General features: G+C 40.8%; 1 protein-coding gene across 6 annotated transcripts in view; it reads right to left on the bottom strand.

The window, feature by feature from the left end:
* The window catches only part of agap1 (ArfGAP with GTPase domain, ankyrin repeat and PH domain 1), a 178,730-nt gene that overhangs the window by 77,954 nt on the left and 82,499 nt on the right, over positions 1 to 18,277 (bottom strand). For 4 of the 6 annotated variants that reach the window (XM_084920940.1, XM_084920942.1, XM_084920937.1 and 1 more), the window contains 5 exons: positions 18,094 to 18,181; positions 12,342 to 12,356; positions 10,537 to 10,622; positions 10,254 to 10,395; positions 6,449 to 6,583 (listed from right to left, as the gene is read on the bottom strand). In XM_084920940.1, the coding sequence (XP_084777066.1) occupies positions 6,449 to 6,583; positions 10,254 to 10,395; positions 10,537 to 10,622; positions 12,342 to 12,356; positions 18,094 to 18,181 (466 nt within the window). The remainder of the gene's footprint in view (positions 1 to 6,448; positions 6,584 to 10,253; positions 10,396 to 10,536; positions 10,623 to 12,341; positions 12,357 to 18,093; positions 18,182 to 18,277) is intronic. The other 2 variants (XM_084920941.1, XM_084920939.1) reach the window with 1 other exon arrangement.

Genomic DNA, 18,277 nt, shown 5'->3' with positions numbered 1-18,277 from the left:
TTGTTGGAACGGTGGATCATGGTTGGAGGAAAAAGCCAGGAAATTCTAGTATGAATCCAGATCAGTTTTCCTAAAGTATCAAAACAGAAAATTGACCTTGGTTTGATGTTTGTCAAATGACAAAATTATCTGTTCATGTTTATGTGTTTGTTAGAAGTAAAGCTTTATTCAGGAGTACTTTGACTATTTAAGAACAGCCAAAGGAAGAAACCATTAATGTTCAAATCCAGATCACTTGAGCTCGGGTGGGAGACTTCGTTAGTGAGCGCTAACGAAGCATCCTCAGTCTGCACTCTGACATGGACCAAAAAGAAGAAGAAGAAGAAGAGGAGGAGGAGGACCCGCGTGTGTGTGTGTGTGTTGGGGTTCACGTCGGTGTAATTAGGCTAATTAAATTAGTGCGCTGATGGACGAGGGAGTGCAGGGCTGTCACCCTTGTGCTCCTCCCCCCTCGATCCCTCACACAGAGGTCACCCCCCCTTGCCCCTCCCCTCTCTGACTGGACCAGGCTTCACTTCCCATTACAGCAAATTACACGTTAAACATGTTAAACACACACACACACTGAAGCCCAGCAGAAAACAAAGACGACTACAGATCACAGCACAGTTGATTCAACATCATTTCAACTCAGATTTGCGCTGAAATTTAACAATTTTAATTAAAAAATGCTAAAAATTTTAACCAATTTAATTTTTTTTTCATTAACAGCATCATTTACAAAATCTTATTATATTTAGGAATAGTTTCATTATACTAGAAAAAACTTGGAGTTTAAAATGGTTTCTTATATGATTAATGTCCAAATGGTTTTGTGTAATTTTTAGAGCTAAAATGCAGAAACATAAACAGGTTCCAGCAAAGGTGTGAATGTAATTCTGCATTTTATGAAAGTTAAGTAATTCTGGTTAAAAGACGACATGCAGTTTAAACACAAAGGTTTTTAATCTTTTGGCAGGTTTTTCTAGTACTGACTGGTCCAATGTTTCAATATAACCAAACTCAGGAGGTGAAACATCTGAACTAGAGAAGCTGAAATGTCAAAAACTGACAGGTTCTCTCTCAGATGTGAATACTGTTTGGTTTTTAATGAGGGTAAATCAATTTTAGTAGAACAAAATAACCTCTTTAAACATAAAAACATAGGTTTGCAGCATTTATGAGAAACATTTTATCTACTTCCTGACATTACTTAGACACTTTGGTCCATTTTTTTTAATAAAACCACATCTGGGAACCTAAATGTCTAACTTGAGTGTGAAACTTTTGCTACAAAATTGTTAGAATTTAATTTTCTTTTATAAAAATATAAAAGCTGTCAAACTGTTAAAAGTAACTTTTTTCAGCTAAAATGCCCAAAATGAACCAGCTACAGTTCACATGTGATTATTATTGGATCTGTTGGATCATTAACTAATTACATTCTTACATGTATCCATATATAATCATACACGATGATATTCTTATGTGCTAAAATTTCAGGTTCATCAAAGCTTCGGTGGGTTAAAATAAAGTAAAATGATGGTTTAACAGCATAAAATACAGAATGAAACCTTCCTCATCCTCTTCCTCACCCCTCCCTAGCTCAAAAAACGTCATTACAGCAAGCGGGCCAATTATGTTTAAGTGTTGTGGTCATTCATGCAACTTACTCATCTCAGTGCCGCCGCTGCGACTCATCAAAGCCTCTATTACATTTAACACACACACACACACACACACAAATCAGTGCCAATCAGCATTTCTGCACTGCAAGCTTCTGCCTGTCGCCATGACGCCCCAGCTGACTATGAGGCCGAATATGAGCATTGGGTAATTAAAGCCCCGCCCCCAACTCCACCACTGGGCCAACCGGCCGCGATTGATGGCGACTGGAAGCGCAGCGAAGGTCACTAAAGCGCAATCGATACGCTCAGAAATATCAGCTCCATCATAAAGTGTGACCTCACCCTCCATCGACATGTGTGCAAAATGTCATTTAAATCAGAGAACAAGAAGAAAGTTTGCAGAATCGATAAATAAATAAATGTATCGATCAGCCTCCAATAACAGCTATTACACTGCAGTTTTAAATCAATCAATCAATAACAGATATTTCACAAAAGTAAGAATACGGTGAAGTGTGTATGTAGAGCACAAACATCTCCCACCAAACTCCATTCAAAACCTTCAGCATTTAAGAAAATCTGCTACGTAGGGTTTTTTTATTTAAGGTTTTTAATATAATATATAATGTAAAGTATTTTTCCTGTGTGACTAATTTTTAAATAATGTGTAAATAATTTTGAAGTATTATTTTTGTATAAATGAAACTTCCTGGGGATAAGATGACGTCTCAACTGGTTTAAGTTAACAACTACATTAAAGCAAGGCAACAAATAAAAAAAAAACTATACAAATTTAATGCAAGTAGGTCTCAGACATTATTTCTTCACCAACTTCCTGTTTGTGTGCAGGCTTTTATTTTGTAAACAGGTGAACCAACAGGTGATACTGGGAATCAGCTCGACGGCAGCACGATTATAGGTCACACAATAAGATAAACATTTACATACACACCATAATGTATAGACAGGGGTGTGTCCAAAGACAAGCCAAAAGGTGCCCCTACCCCATATAAACCCATGATAACAACAACGATAGTAATAATAATAATAATAATAATAATAATAATAATAATATTAGAAATAATAGTAATGATAAAGTCCCCATTGCTGTTTCACGCTCGTGTGTCTTCTTCTCTGTCTCTAAATGGTAAATTATACTTATGTTGTGCTTTGCTACTCTTACTACAAGCGTCATTCACACACACACACACACACACACACACACTTATATGAGCGCCTTTTTCTTCCCATAAACACATTTAACATAACATCCACACACTGACACACATCGGGGCTACTCAGGGTTCAGCATCTTGCTCAACAGCCAGGAATCAAACCACCAAGCTTCTTAGCTGACAACCCCACTTTAGCCATCTGTCACACATCTGACCGACACACTGCAGTTAAAGCGGACTCAAATTTAAACCCACAAACACACACACACAGTAAAAATATAAATACCCACTAACACAAACACACGCACGCACTCAGAGCTGCAGGCTGCTGCATCGTTCTGCTGGGTGATTAGAAAACTGATTAATTTGGGATAATGACGAGAAGAATACAAGGAGACAGTGTCTCACACACACACACACACACACACACACACACACACACACACACACACACACACACAGAGTGGAATAATTAAGAGGATAATAAGGCAGCGTTTAGTGTGGAAAGCTTCCTCCTGGGCCGACCACACACACACACACACACACTGCAGCTCTTCTTCTCTTACAATTAAAAGTCTGCAGTGTTTCGCTCCTCTGAGGATTCGACTGTTTCCTGTGCTCGACACAGCGAGCCTCTGCTGCTGCTGCACTGCCCCCTGCAGGACACACTCAGCAATGACTACCCACAGATGATGGATGAAGACTTGTGTCTGTTCCTTCTCTGGACATCCTGTCTCATCACACACAGACACACACACACTTTACAGGGACTTCATCCGCCACAGAAAGTAGTCCCCATAGATGAACTGCACTGAGCGTTAAACTATTTCAACCTGATTTGAAGAAGAAACTGATGATACTTTCTTATATACTTTCCAACATTTTTGTCTGTTTTGAGTTTATTTATTAAAAATAAATGCAAAAGCATGAAATTAAGAGATGTAAGAAATACTCTTAGTTCCCCTGAAATGAGGCGACGCTGCACAGAGGGGATCACCTGCCTCTTTTTCAGCTTAACTTCTGTTTCCTTACAGAAAAGTTTATATATGAGCCTAAGATCTGCGGGAGATATGAAACAAACAGGTTAAGAGGTGATCGTGTCACCTGACGTGATGACTACAAGCTAAAATTTACATATGAAATGCCCTTAAATCATTAGCAGGGCTTTTATTGTTAAAATCTCCATCCAGGATCAAAACAAAGCAATCAAACGCCTTATTTTGTCACGCTCATTCCACCTCAAACCATCGTCAGGTTAGCTCTGGATTCAGCCTCATATCACAGCATGGTTGGTCACCTGTGGGTGGGTCAACACTGAAGAGAACGTCTCTGAAATCCAGAATCAGGAGTTTGAAAATGAAGTGTTTAACATCTCGGCTCCATCTCAGTACATGAAGTTTTCTGCACTAACATGCAGTCTATCTACCTCACCTTGACATATTTTTATTTCTGTGACTTTGATTGCTAAATGTCTGCTTCAGGCTTTGGTTAAGCTGTGAATCATTAAACAATCGTAAAGCGGACGACAGATTTCCCTGCTCTTCGTCGTCATCAGTCAGAGAGCAAACCTGTAACCCTGTAAACCGAGCCTGAGCGGCAGAATCTGATCAGACCCGCTCAAAGTGAAACTCAGGTGGACGCGAAAGAAGCCAGAGGCCGTCAGAGTCGCTGCTAATTAACCGCTGAGTCCGTGTCATCCATTTCTCTCTCTAATTACAGCCGTTAACCCCGCGCCTGCCGACCGGTCGCCCGCCCGCCGCTTCATTAACGTCTCTGCTGCCTCTCTTCTTATTAATGTGCTCTCAGAGTGTGAAAAATGAGCCGCAGGGTTTACCATTTGCAATAAGAGAGAGAAAAAAAAAACTTTTTTCCTGAAACCTTTCTGCCGCTTTTTTGTTTGCTCCTGTTGATGATTCGGCTTCACAGATTTGTGTCTTTCTGTCCTAAAACTGTTGCATTCAGAGCGATCAAACATTTGAAAATGCTCCTGTTGAATGTCTGAAAGAGGTTCAGCACTGCAGTCACACAGCACAAAGCAGGATGGGTAAAAGAGTAGCAGCTAAAGGCCTAAGTCACTCATTGGTGATGTCAGAAAGCCTTCTCAGTCTTAGGCAGGCCTAAGATTTCTGTTATTTGGTAAAGGTCCACTCTACTACTGCTGCTGCTGGGACGTAACACAAGCAGTGGTGAAACATAACTGGGTACACATACTCATGTTGTAGGGCCAAGTTCACAGTTTGGTAAATCTTTGTTGGTGCAGCAGAAATAAATTATGATGTCTTTAGACACTTTCACACATGAACTGGTGGTTTCCAGAAATCCTGTCTCGATGCATCCTCACACTGGAAATAGAAATGAACGTGTTACATGTGGAGAGCGTGCAGGAGGCAGGACATAAAGCTGAAACCACAGGTGCAGGTGGTTTTTCAAAAACAGCCCTCTTGGCTCCTGCCTGGAACGTCCATTATCAAATGATGTAAGACAACTTCACAAACCCAGAACTGAAACTCAGTTATGAGATGATCATAAGTCTGGACCTCCATAGCGAGGAAGTCTCATGCCAGGTGGCTTGAGGTGAATTCATGAACCCAGACGTGAAGCGCTTCACGTCTGGGTTCATAAGGCTTCAGTCCAAGGAAGTCCCAAACCATATCAAACATCCAGCAAAAAACAACTCGGGAAGAATTCATGGACACAAAAATTAAATGTGGATGAAGGAGCATCACAAATTTGGGCTTTCAGATCCAATGAATCACCAAGAAATTGCCTCAGACAAAATCACAAACACAAAGAAAATCACGGTCAGGACTCGCATCACAGTTTGGGCCCAGAAAGTCTAATACTCAACCAAACATCTAGCACCAAACGGCTTAAGATGGCGGAGATGGCATCATAAGTTTGGGCCTTCAGACGCAATGAACCTATGAACCAATACGTGAAGAATGGCCGAGGCAACACTGTAAACTGGGGGCTTCAAACCAAGGAAGACGCCAAACATCAGGGGATATACTTCACAAACCTAAAGCTCAGTTACATTGAGGTCACATCATGGTTTGAGGCTTCTAATTGGGACTTAACTAAAGATACGTCACTTTTTATGGCTTCTTCCCAGTAACTACACCACAGAATGACTTTAAACAGAGGAAATCCACCCTCAGAAATCACAGGTTGCTCTTGTTCAGTAAAGGTTGTTAAACTGTTTGTCAGTTACCTACCTAAACACACTGTGTCTTTGTGTCACTGTGACTTAGACACAGATCAGATCACATATTTATTCACTCATTTAATGCAGATGTGCATGCAGTGTCTGGGTCAGTCAGGACCTTGACGGCTCCGGACACTCTCCTGCTCCTCCTCTTTGTCCTTCCTCCCGCTGTAATGTCTGATTCTTTTATTAATCCCGTTGGGGAATCGTCTCTTTTTGTAGCCCCCCACCTTCCTCCCCCCGCTATGATAAAACTTAATTGCTGTTCGGTTTGAGCTAAATAGCTGAGCGGGTCCATTTAAGTCTTAATTGATGTGTGATTAAGAGCGTTCGAATGGCTCCGGCCGGGACGTCGGAGGAGGAGGAGGGAGTGTGCCGGGGAGGAATGTCACCTTCCCAGAGGACTGGACTCTGGTTTCCCGGTCGTGTTGGACACTTTTCCCTGACGGATGGCTGCTTACCATCCTGGAAGACTCGCTCCACGTTGAGGCCGTAGGTGGCGCAGGTTTCATAGTAGGTGCATCGTTTGAGGTCGTTGGAGAGCTTCCTGGCCCGGGTATCGTCGATCACCCTCGGGTTGGTCGAGCTGATGGCGTCTGAGAGGGAAATGACAAAGAAAGAGCTTGAGTCTAACTTTAAATCCACATTTTAGAGTAAAAGAAAGAAACTCAAAGGCACCAATCTATTTTTATTCAGGCGTTTACCCTAATGTAGGTATATAAGGTGTCATAAATATAATAAAAGCCCTAAGACTGACTCAGTCATGTATTTTATTAGATTTCTGGCCTGTAGATTCAGAAGGAACGCCTCCACATCAGCGCTGTGGCTCATCAAGGTGAAAAGAAACAAGAGCCCAGACTTTAACGAGGAAAACTTCAGCAGTACTCTGGCGCTATCTGCTGGTTATGAGAGTAATAAGCACGTTTGGATTAAGCTACTTCCAAGTGCAACAAAATAGGTAGTAACAACAGCTCTAGAGAGGACCGGCTCATGCAAAAATCTGCCAAATAACATCTATTAATAATATTTGTAATTATTTATACGAGTGTATTTCACTTAAAGGAATGAACGCCTCCATGTACAACACTGAGGCATACTTAGAATTACTTTAAAATGACTCAGATGTCACTGGAGGTGACATGAAGAACCTGTCCTGTGTTTAAAGACGTTTCCTCCTGTTTTAATGTTTGAGGGACCACATGTGTCAAAGTAATTGCTCCTGTTATCACTGTGCCTGCCCCTGTTTTATTTAACCTATCTGCTAAAGAATGTAGAACCAACTCTTAGATGTGCTGGCTGTTAAACTCAACATGGGTTCATGTTGTTTTTTTCAGGTGAACACCAGGAAAAAAGGATGACAGAGGCAGGCAGATGTTATACAGGTAACTTTAACTGCGGCTGGAAATGAATATGAGAATGTGGAAGCGGCGTCCTGAGAGGATTTCAGTGATTACACAAACACTGGGTCTTTATTGTTGCTCGTTTGTGGAGAATATTTGTGCTCTCTGGTGTTTCTCTCCGCCTGCAGCTTACAGGGACAAACTCAGTGAGACTGTAAATACATTAATACATACAAGATTTCAGCTCAGTAACAGCACAGCAGGACTCTGCTTCAAGAGTCAAGAGTCGTCAACACAGCTAGGCTTTCATTGTTTTTTGGCTGACTCAACAAAACCTAAAACCCCAGCAGGAGATAACAGGTATCATGATGGTGGTTTTCATCTTTCTTTGCTACCTGCTTCAGGCTCTCTTCCTCAGAAAATCATCCCTGAGTGCCCCTACACCAATCAGACATGTTAAAACTAGAGATGGACCGATCCGATATTACGTATTGGTATCGGTCCGATACTGACCTAAATTACTGGATCAGATATCGGAGAGAAATAAAAAATGTAATCCGATCCGAAGTATCACAAAATCACCTCACAAAACACGCTACTTGGCGTAACCCAGCTCGGAGCAGTATGTGTCACGTGATAGAGCGGCTGTTGTCTGCGAGACCTGTCGGTGGTCTGTTGGAGCATTTGGAGCTGCTACATGCTTCCTAACTGCGGCATTTCATCTCGGCGAAAACTATCCCAGAGAAGTAAAGCAAGTGTGTAAGTTCATCCCTGAATGTTTGCATAGTATTTCCACGTTAAGCTTAACAACTGACATATTGAGCCACAGCTGGACTGGCCATCGGAGTTCCATATTGAGGTGAAAAGGAAGCGATTTGTCCCGTACTTCAGCTAGAATTAAAAAGTAGACAAAAAGCTGGAGTTATTCTGTCTTTGCTGCGCAGTTGCATCTACTTCTCTCATTCACTCCCCCTCCCTCTCCTGTTATTACTTCAAACATGAAATTGATCAATGATCAGCTGATCGGCTTTTCTGCCGCAAGTCCCGTCTTTCTTGTTTGTTTATTGCCCACTTTGCGCTAGAAAGAGGAGACCAGCGGATAAACAACAGCAACACGTTTAAGCTTGATGAGCTGTTGTTAGAATGTATTTAATGTTACTTTCTAGTATCAGCTGAGGTTTGCTGGAGCCACAGCTGTAAAAGCTGCTGGTGATGATATCGGTTTGGATATGTAGTGAGAGGGAAACATGAAGATGAAACCAGGAGATGTCCTTACTGAATCATCAGAGCTGAACAGGTGATGGAGAAACAGGTTTACCTTTTAGGTGACATGAATGTGTTGAAGGGAAGTTATGAACTGTTTCTGAGAGACAAATAACACCAGGATCCTTTTTTTTATGTAGCTGACAGCTGGTAACTGTGCAGGGGTGGGTCTAGCAAAGTTTTGTCGGGGGCCAGGTTGGGCATTAACAGGGAGAGGGGGGCACAAAGAAATATTTTTCTTTGTTATGTCATTTAAAAACTTTGAATAAATAATTATCTGAATCTTACAACAAAAGTGGTCATCTGATTAAATGTATAGAAATCCATTATTGCATATAGTAACTAATAAGTCTAATATACCCTAGTAAGCTGTAGTACTTTTTCCTTTGGGAAGGTACCATCTGTGCAGTCTGTAATTCTGTTGAAGAAAGATGTTGAATCTATTTAAATATTGTAGAAAAATAATTGATTTCTGTGCATTTGTTTTACACATGCATTAAATTAAAGTTGATTACATTGATTAAGGGCGGTTCCCTAATATTTTTGCTGGGAGTTGGCAACCCTATTAGTTAGGTAGGTAAGTACTCTTTAAAATACCAGAATAGGGAAGATGGTGTAGGTTTAAATTCATTAGATTGATCAGTGTTGCTGAACTATAAAATGGTTTGGGTGCAGTGTATTTTTTGCATACAGGTATAAGAGAATAGCTTCAGTCTCTTGTTTTTTAAAACTTGAGTATGAACTTATACAAAATGCAGCAAGATATTTATTAAAAAAAAAAACAGTTTTATTGATTACAAAATGCGCTATATCGGATTCATATCGGTATCGGCAGATATCCAAATTTATGATATCGGAATCGGTATCGTGCCATCTCTAGTTAAAACACATTCTTCCAGCAGAGAACCTTTATCAAGTTTATTAAAATCATGCTGTAAATAAAAATGTGCTGCTTCCAGATGATTTTAAACCCAAACATAAAATCACCAGGTCAGGAGCAGCATCAGTTACCATGGTGAGCTTTGACTCAACTGTTTATTAATCAGATCATTACTTTATTGGATTAACTGATCCATTAAGAGTAAAACAAATGAAAATGCTGCCTTAAAATGTCCAAACAGAGGAATAACTTTCAGTTCAGACTGATAATAAAGACAAAACTGTAACGACAAAGAATTATTCATGTCCTTTGATGCGCGGATCGGCCAGCGTTCAGCCTAAACACTCTACAAATCTACTGATGTTTTCCTGCTGTGTCTTCTCAGTTTTATGGTTCCTATATCTGGATCTATGTAGAATAACGGCAGTTTGCAGGGCAGACATTTTTTCTAATACTTTTATGAGTGCATAAAATACAAATAAAGAAAAGGAGGAATAAACTTAAAATTAACAGCAGCCACAAAATGCTAATCAGAGGCAATGAAGTCAAGTTTACAGCTGCAATTAGGATTGTGCACCACTAGGTGGTAGCAAAGCTCTAGAAAAGCAGACTGTCCAGAGAGAAAGAGAGAGCTTCCTGCTAGGGACTAAAAATAAACCCCAACAAGTAGAGTTTTAAACAAACAATACAAAGATTTGGTGTTTATACAGAGGCTAGTGTGTGTGTGTGTGTGTGTGTGTGTGTGTGTGTGTGTGTGTGTGTGTGTGTGTGTGTGTGTCGTACCTTGTGTGCCGACAAGCACCAGCGGCAGGTCAGCGGTGTTCCTGTAGTTGGCGAGGCGGCTGAAGTAGTGATAAACAGTCTGAAAGCTGATCTCGTCCTCCAGACTGAAGACAAAGATGACTGCGTCCACCCATAACGCAAACTGCACACACACACGCATACACACACAAACAAGGTTGTAAATCCAAACTTTATTTAAAGCATAAAATCATTATTTCTCACAAATATCAGCCTAACAAAAATGCCGGGCTCTCTGGGCTCACAGTGTTCTCACAGTACCCACCTGTGCCTCCGGGGGGCCTCCTTCATCTCTGATGAGCAGCAGGTGACTCTGACCGTCCACTACAATCTCCTTCTTAAAGCGCCCGCCTGCAGAAAAGACACACAGGTTACTAACAGCAATGCCAGCGGTGGGAGGAGGTCTGATCTACGGGGAGGTGGAGCCGATCATCGATCGATCGGGCTGATCGAGTGTGAGATGATGAACGCTACACAGGAGGGAGGTGATTGGACAGGAAAGTAAACTAATACATATGGGGGAATGAGGGAGATAACCAGCAGCTGAGAGCGAAAAACACTAAGGGTTAAAAAAAAACACAAAACGGGGTAAGCCATCTTTTATGTACAGTCTGTGGCTGTGACCACATTTAAGCAATACGGAAGCCTCTCAGTGCCTTACACTGCTCTAAAAACCAGCTTCAAACAGGGTCAGAAGTCCAGGGGGGGCAGAAGGAGGAACTTCCTGCTCCCACCTGATGTTCTGCTGTAACAGGTGCCTGCAGATGACTGAGGACCTGGAACATCTCATCAGGAGCACTGATGATCCGACAGCTTCTGCCTCTTTCTACCCTGAACTCGTGCATTTTGTTGTGCTCTGACCGTTCATCTCCGGGCTTGCTGCTGCTTTAAGAAACTCCACTCTGACACAAATATAAACAGCAGTGTGGCAAGTCACTGTGGGAACGAGCGTCTCTTCCTCAGCATTTACAGGAAGTCGCCGGTGTTATTTCGGGCTCTCTCTCTCTCTCAGCTGGATCAGCTGATCTTGGGATGGCGTGGCCGAGCTAGCGCAGCTGCAGTAATGACACACTAGATGTTTAGAGAGCGGCGAGCACAGGAAGTGGACATGTTTCCATCACTTGCCCTTTCTTTACCCTGACGTTAAATATTTGTGTCAAGAGGAGCTGATTTTTGTGAGAGGGGCTTCCTGCAACCACTGCCTTTCACGATAAAAGCCCTCAAAGCTTCTGAGGAGTGCATCAACACAACTTATGACAGTGGATGTTGATCTTTTATTTACAGTGTGTGTTTGTGGTCATTCTGCGATGAGTCCAGCTTGATAAACTGATTAATACCTTTAACATGTAACTAATGTCTTCACTGATCAATACAGCCATCTAGTCATCTTACTTCTACACCATTATAGGAACAAACGTACGAAACAGGATCATAAACACAGCTGACTGATCCACACATGCACTTAAAGACAAGTCTCCAGTGTTACGATTTTCTCTTTAATCGGTTAATAGAATCACTTATTGATTCTACAAATAAAAAGTCATAAGTTCATCCTTTGGAGTTTAAACAGGCAGAAAAAGGAAAGTGAACACTGATTTATTACTAAACATGAAAAATGGTTCACTAGTGATCTGAAATTAATCTAAGATCGTTCACCTTTTTTGATCAAGATGGAAGAAAATCAGTGAAGCAGGTGAACATGATGAGGATGGAGACGAGAAAAATATGATTAGATAATGAGGGGGCGGAGCTACACATTCAGTCGCAGCAGCCAATCGAGTTCAGCTTCAGGTTCAGCAGCTGGAAGCATTAAATAATCCAGATGTTTCAAATCTGACTTGATGAAATTATTTGTACAAACATGTAAAAAAACAAAAAACAAAAATGAAAGATGAAGCAGTTAAATCCCTGGAGACGTGCAGCGTGATGTTTGGCGGTTGTTTGATGACGCGGAGATGAGACGCGGTGCTGAACCCGAGCTGATCTCAACGTGCTGCTGTCTGAACCAATGAGGCGATGGATCAAAGGATAGAGGGATGGACAGGTGAAGGAGAGAGGAAGGATAGTTACCTGCATCCACGTCAGCTATTGTACAAGATCAGCCCCGAAGGAAGAAAGAGAGGAAACAAAAAGCAAAACAACAGCCACAGTTAATGCATGCACAGTCCAATCAGGAGACAGCGAGGAAGGTGTTTGAGAGAGGTTCAAAGGGAGGACACGAGAGAGAAGAAGAAGTAGAAAGAGCAGTAAAGAACAGTACACAGTTTCATTTGCAGTCAGCTGGAGTTCAAAGCAGTGAATAAACAAACACGTAAACACGAGAAAAGCTCAGAGAGGAAGAGGAGGACAGAGGTGAGAGGAAGGACCGCTTTCCTTCATGAGTTTGGGTTCATTTAAGTCACTGTCACCACCTCGTTACAGCAGATTTATACAAAGACGCTGAGTCATTAGACATTGCTGAGGTCACATTAATCACTTTCAGCAAACTTGGAGCTGAACGAAGACGTTTGGATTTCTTTGCCATTCTGTAAAATGCTGAACATGTTTTCTCTGTATGAGTAATGATCTGGAAGAGCCAGCGGAGTACAAAGCTTTAACATGCTGCCCCGCCCCAGCATTACACTAAAGATACTTAATGGCAGCAGGAAATCAACCTTAGACTGTTTTCATTATCAACTATGTTTTGGGACCATTTCAGAGTTTTTTCTTTATGTTTTTTCCTAAATGTTTTGAATTGCATTTGGATCGTTTCAGATTTACAGTTTACTTAGTTTTCAGTTGTTTGAACTTGACTGTATTTAGAAAGTTTGACTTTCTGAGTTGTGGTTTTGGTGTTTTGGGGAGTAGATTTTTATTTATTTATGGTTTTTAAAAAAAAGCTTTTTCTGGCTTGACTTTAAGCTGCTTTTAGACTCATTTAAAAACCGACTTCATTCTACATTTTGATTATGGACTATTCGGGGACATGGTTTGGAAGATTTTGGACTTTAGTCCTCTGATTTGGGTCTGTGTTTGAACTGTTTTAGACTTACTGGGGACTTAGTTTTGTGCAGTTTGAGTTATTTGGAACTTGATTTAAGACTTTGATTTTGGACTGTGGGTTGAAATTATTATTAAAATTAGTTTGAGGCCCTTTAAAACTTGGACTTGGATTTGAAATTTTCTGGGAGGTGGCTTTGCAGCATTTGAACTTGATTTGTGACTTACAGTCATCTGGTTTTGAATCGTTTTAGACTTACTGGAGATTTAGATTTGGGCTGTTTCAGTTACTACGGGACTTTATTCAAGACTTTGATTTTGGACTCTTTAGGAACTTGATCGGAATCATTTTAGACTGTTTTAAATTGACTTTGACTTTGTTTTGTTGTAAATTTTGGACATTTTTCAGTTTGGGATTCTGATTTAGTGATCTGGTTTTTGGACTTACTTTTGTGGTGTTTAACCTCGGGACTTGAGTCAAGACTGATTTTTAACTCTTTAGGGGTTTGGATGATTCTGAACTGGGTTTTGGTTTGACTTAAACTTAATTCGGGACTTAGTAAGTTTTGGATTCAATTTTGGAATATGTTTAGGACTTCTTGTAAATTTTTTAGGTTCAGATTTGGACATTTTGGGAGGTGATTTAATCTTTGCCTTGTGTGGTGGCCACCATACTCACCTGTCACTGCTTAGATTCCAGCCGGAGACACTAATCCCATTTGAGATTGCGCCAGGAAAGTTGCCCAGCATAACAATCTGCCAAATTAAACATGCAGAGCGACCCACTGTGGTGACCCCTTGTGGCAAGAGAAAAGTTTTTATGGGCAGGATTAAATCTGAGGTTTTTAAATACACGTATGTCTTCTATGACTCCTTGATGCTGAGACTCTGTTGACTTCTTGTAGCTGCAGATTGTGTTTCATGACTGGATGTTCAGAGCTGTACTCCTGCTCCTTCTGGTACGATCACTGAAGAATAAATAATAATGTGTCACCTTCTTTTCTGACAAATCACAGACTGAACCAAAGCTTGCCTCTCCACATGTCTGTGTAAACCTGACAAAAATAATAATAGAGTAATAAAATAAAACTTAATGACTGTTCTGGAAAGATTGGACTGGAGACTTTGTTGATGCCTCCCAGCGTTTCTTTTTCCGTTAAAGCCACGAGAACAATAGAATCTGTGAATGATGTTTGGCTGCTTGTGAGAGCGGCAGCTCCTCAAACCACAGTCAGCAGCATTAGTTTGGTGGCTGTGGGTGATTTCCCAACCATAGCTCCCCTCTCTCTCCCTGTTGTAATGGATCCCATGTGCTGCTGTACAAACAGTCTCAGTCTGACTTTTTCTCAAACTATCAGTGCTGCTTCTGCAGGATTTCACTCTCTGCAAAGTGTCAGAGTCATTAGAAATAGAAATAAATCTGGGCATTTCTGACAGTCCTTAAACGCACCACAGAGGTAAATCTGGGCAACCTGCATGTTTTTGAGTCAGCGATGAAGCTTTTTTTCCCTCTGCAGCAGCGAGGCTCCAGCCTGCAGCCTCAGAATAGTTCTGGTCGGTGGCTTCGTGGCGCTGCGGTCGCCTCGCCGCTCGCAAGCCACCAACTCCGCTCCCAATCAATCGCCATGGGAATCCAGGCAGCCGGCGTATTTTTAGATCCGAGGAATTTCAAAACAGCTTTCCCCCATGGGCTGCTTTTATTTCTCTGTGGTTATGCAACAATTTCAGAAAAGCTTTTTATCTGCTTTTTTTAATTTAATTGGACCTGAATCGCCGCTTCCTCGACGGGCAGTGATGCCAAGTAATTCGATAAAAGATAAGAGGGAGCCGTTGTTTGAATGTGGTATGTGGACCTGCTCGAAAAGCCGTGTCGTGTTGCTTTTGGCAGCGCTGCGGTGTAATTAAGGCGGGAGGCCGCCGGGCATTTAGCAGCACGACACTGAGGAGAACGTCACCACCGTGGAAGACTTTCTCATGTTTTAGCTTGAAGTTATCTGCTCTGGGATTCCCCATCGCCACCAACTCTCTCCCAGCTGTCTTTGCTCTGCTTGTAGTTTTTTTCTTTTTTTTGCTTTAATGTAGTCCCTGGGGTCCCCTCTTATCAGCTGACCTTTGATCGACCTCTCTGCAGGCGTATTAAATTAAAAAAATAAACCTCCTCCTCTTCCTGCCTCCCACACTTCGAAGTCTCTCCGCAGAGGGACCAGCAGCTAAAATTGGCCTGCGGGCTGATTTCGGGGTGGGTCCCCACATAACAACATAACAAAAGCAGCAAAGGTTTCTTCCCAAATAAACCATGTTTGATGGTTTTCAAGGCTTTAAATACACAAAGAGGTCGGCAGGGGGTAATTAGCTGCAGCTCCACAGCGGACCCTCAAAAGTAGCCAAAGTACTTCTTTGACTCTCTTCAGTCTGAAGACTTCTGGCTGCAGCTATGTGCATTGCTCAGCAGCTCACAGCATTTTTAATTAGACTGAAAAATTCAAAACGTTCTGCAGAGGTTTTAAAGTAAGAGAGTTTCATCTGGTCAGCCAACTTAAAGCTTTTAACGTGAAAGGACAGCGAAAAGAAGGGTATTGAGCACTAACGCAACTAAAACCAAAACAAGGAAATAGTGAAGAAAATAAAACTTTCTTTAAAAATATGTTAACGTTACTGAGCATAGACACGAGTTTTGAAAATATTTATTGAAATATATTAGACTGATTTTTGACTGCTTTTAGACTTTGTTTTGGGGTGTTTGGGACTTATTTTGGGTTCATTAAATTGGACCATGTAAGAACTGATTTCAGACTTGGAGTTTGGTCATCATTTTAGATGTTTTTAGAGTAATTTGATATTGATATTTTGATATTTGATATACAAATTGATGTCAACAAATTTGGGCCTAATTGTAGACTTGTGTTTGGATTGTGGTTTTGACCTGATTTTTGGCATTTTTTGTTAATTTTGGAAAATGGTTTTGGACTAAAATGTACAGTGAAAAGATTAAGAACAAAAAACCCAAAAAACATTTACAACAATAAAACGTTCAGGCAATCATGGTAGGTAAAAGTAACAAAGAAGAAATGAAATAATAAAAGATCTTGTTTTAAATTCTTTTGTGTTTGTTTGGGGACTTTATGGACCTGGTCTGGGTTATTTAGAGTTTATTTTGGACTTTTTATTTATATATTTACTAGTTTTAGACTGTTTTCAGACTTGATTTGAAGCTGTTATAAACTTTTGATTTTGATTTAACTATTGGATTTTCATCCTTTGCATATTCTTCTTTTAGCTCTTTTAAAAACTTTTTAAAACTTGGTGTCAGGCTTCATAAATATATATTTTTAGTTATGCACGAAGGACAAAAACTGCCAAAATTAAAAAAGAAATAAAAAACACTGATGATAAAAATAAATAACTTGCAAAATAAATATAAAAATGAGTAAACATAAATGCAGCTGCAAGTTGAATTTAAAAGTTCTAAACGTAATGACGTACTTATGTATAAATAAAGACAGATAAATAAACAAAAATGGAAAACAGAAAAAAATAATACATAAGAAAAAAACCCATTTATGTCTCATGTGAAAGACGGCAATCATTTTTAATATTTTTATAGGTGCATTTAATGGCATAATTTGTGTTATTGGCTTGCTTATTTTGGCAAGTTTGGTCCTCCATACAATGCCATTGATTTCTTTATACAGGCAGAGGTATCGCCCCTGTTAGTTATCAGAAAGATGCAGTTTTTTTGTTTTTTTTTCTGAGGGAATAAAGAAGCGTTTTTGCTTCAACTAAACAACTAAACTCGAGCTTAAAGCTCCTCACCAGTGGTTTGAACTGTGAGTTCGGTGCACCACCTCTCTGGACAGTAAAAGGATGAATGAATGAAAAGTAAAAGCGCTGCAGCGTCTGTCGGTGTGATTGATAAAGGAAAGTGAGCAGAAAGTGCCTTGGCTGTGCGTGCAGGATCCCTGAGAGGAAACAGCTCATGTGCTGAAATATTAAAGCAGGTTTAGTAAAGTGGGTCTGTGCCTGAGGACCCTGCCGTCCTGTACAGTAACAGTGTGTGTGTGGGCAGCTTTAATATTACATGAGGAATATGGCCGTCCCTGCAGGGCGTGTGAGCTGAGACACCGGAAGAAAGTAGGGCTTCATCTTTTCCCTGAGACAGAAAGTCATCTTTAAAGTTTCATAAGTGATTCTGGGTCAGCCAGCAGAGAAGTTTAACCTTTCGGGTCTTCACTGTTTCTCAGATATTAAGCAGCTGAGCGCGATGTTATGCTTAAATCACTTCTTCTTCACTTTTTAAATCCATGCTCACGCCCCGAAGAGGTCAAACTTGTTGGTTTTTCAGTAAGTAGAACAAATATCTAATAAAAGTTTGACTTTTTAATGTCACTTTCTGCTGTTTTCATCTCACTCAGTATTCATTTTCAGTCACTCATTGCTTATATTGATATATTTTCCCTCTAACAGGCTGACAGATCGGCATTAAACCTGCAGATCTGATCATTTAAAGCCTCCTGCGGTGATTCAGCTCCATGTCAAACTCTACAAATGTTTATTTGAACCCAAAAAAACACTTCAGCTTTCTCCCAAAAGTGGAGTGAAATCTCTTTTTAATGCGACTTGGAGAGCTTCTGAGCCTGACTGAGGAGCTTTTTTCGCTCTGCTGGTTAGGCCTGTGCTGTAAGGAGGTCGTTAAATGACGTTTAATCCGCTCATTATTTTCTCCTCTGTGTTTTAGAGTGATTCGGTCTGAGAAGGCGGACGACTGCTCTGCCATTTTATTAGAAGAAGAAGAAGAAATAGCTGGTCCAGCCAAACAAAAACAGACATGCTATGATGTTCTTACCCTCTGGTGACTCCTCCTGGACATACGTTCCCGTCAGGTATCTGTGGACCAGCGCTGACTTACCACTAGCCAGATTACCCACAATGCCCTGAAGGGGAGACAGAAGGGAAGTTAGCATCTCCTAAAACATTCAGCAGACTGTAATCACTCCATCAACAGGAACTCATACTGGTTTTAAAAGTTT

Source organism: Perissodus microlepis, chromosome 23 (assembly GCF_051167445.1).
Source record: "Perissodus microlepis isolate ML-2025 ecotype Zambia chromosome 23, ASM5116744v1, whole genome shotgun sequence".
NCBI classification, from domain to species: Eukaryota; Metazoa; Chordata; class Actinopteri; order Cichliformes; family Cichlidae; genus Perissodus; species Perissodus microlepis.
This window is presented reverse-complemented; position numbering and strand designations above follow the sequence as displayed.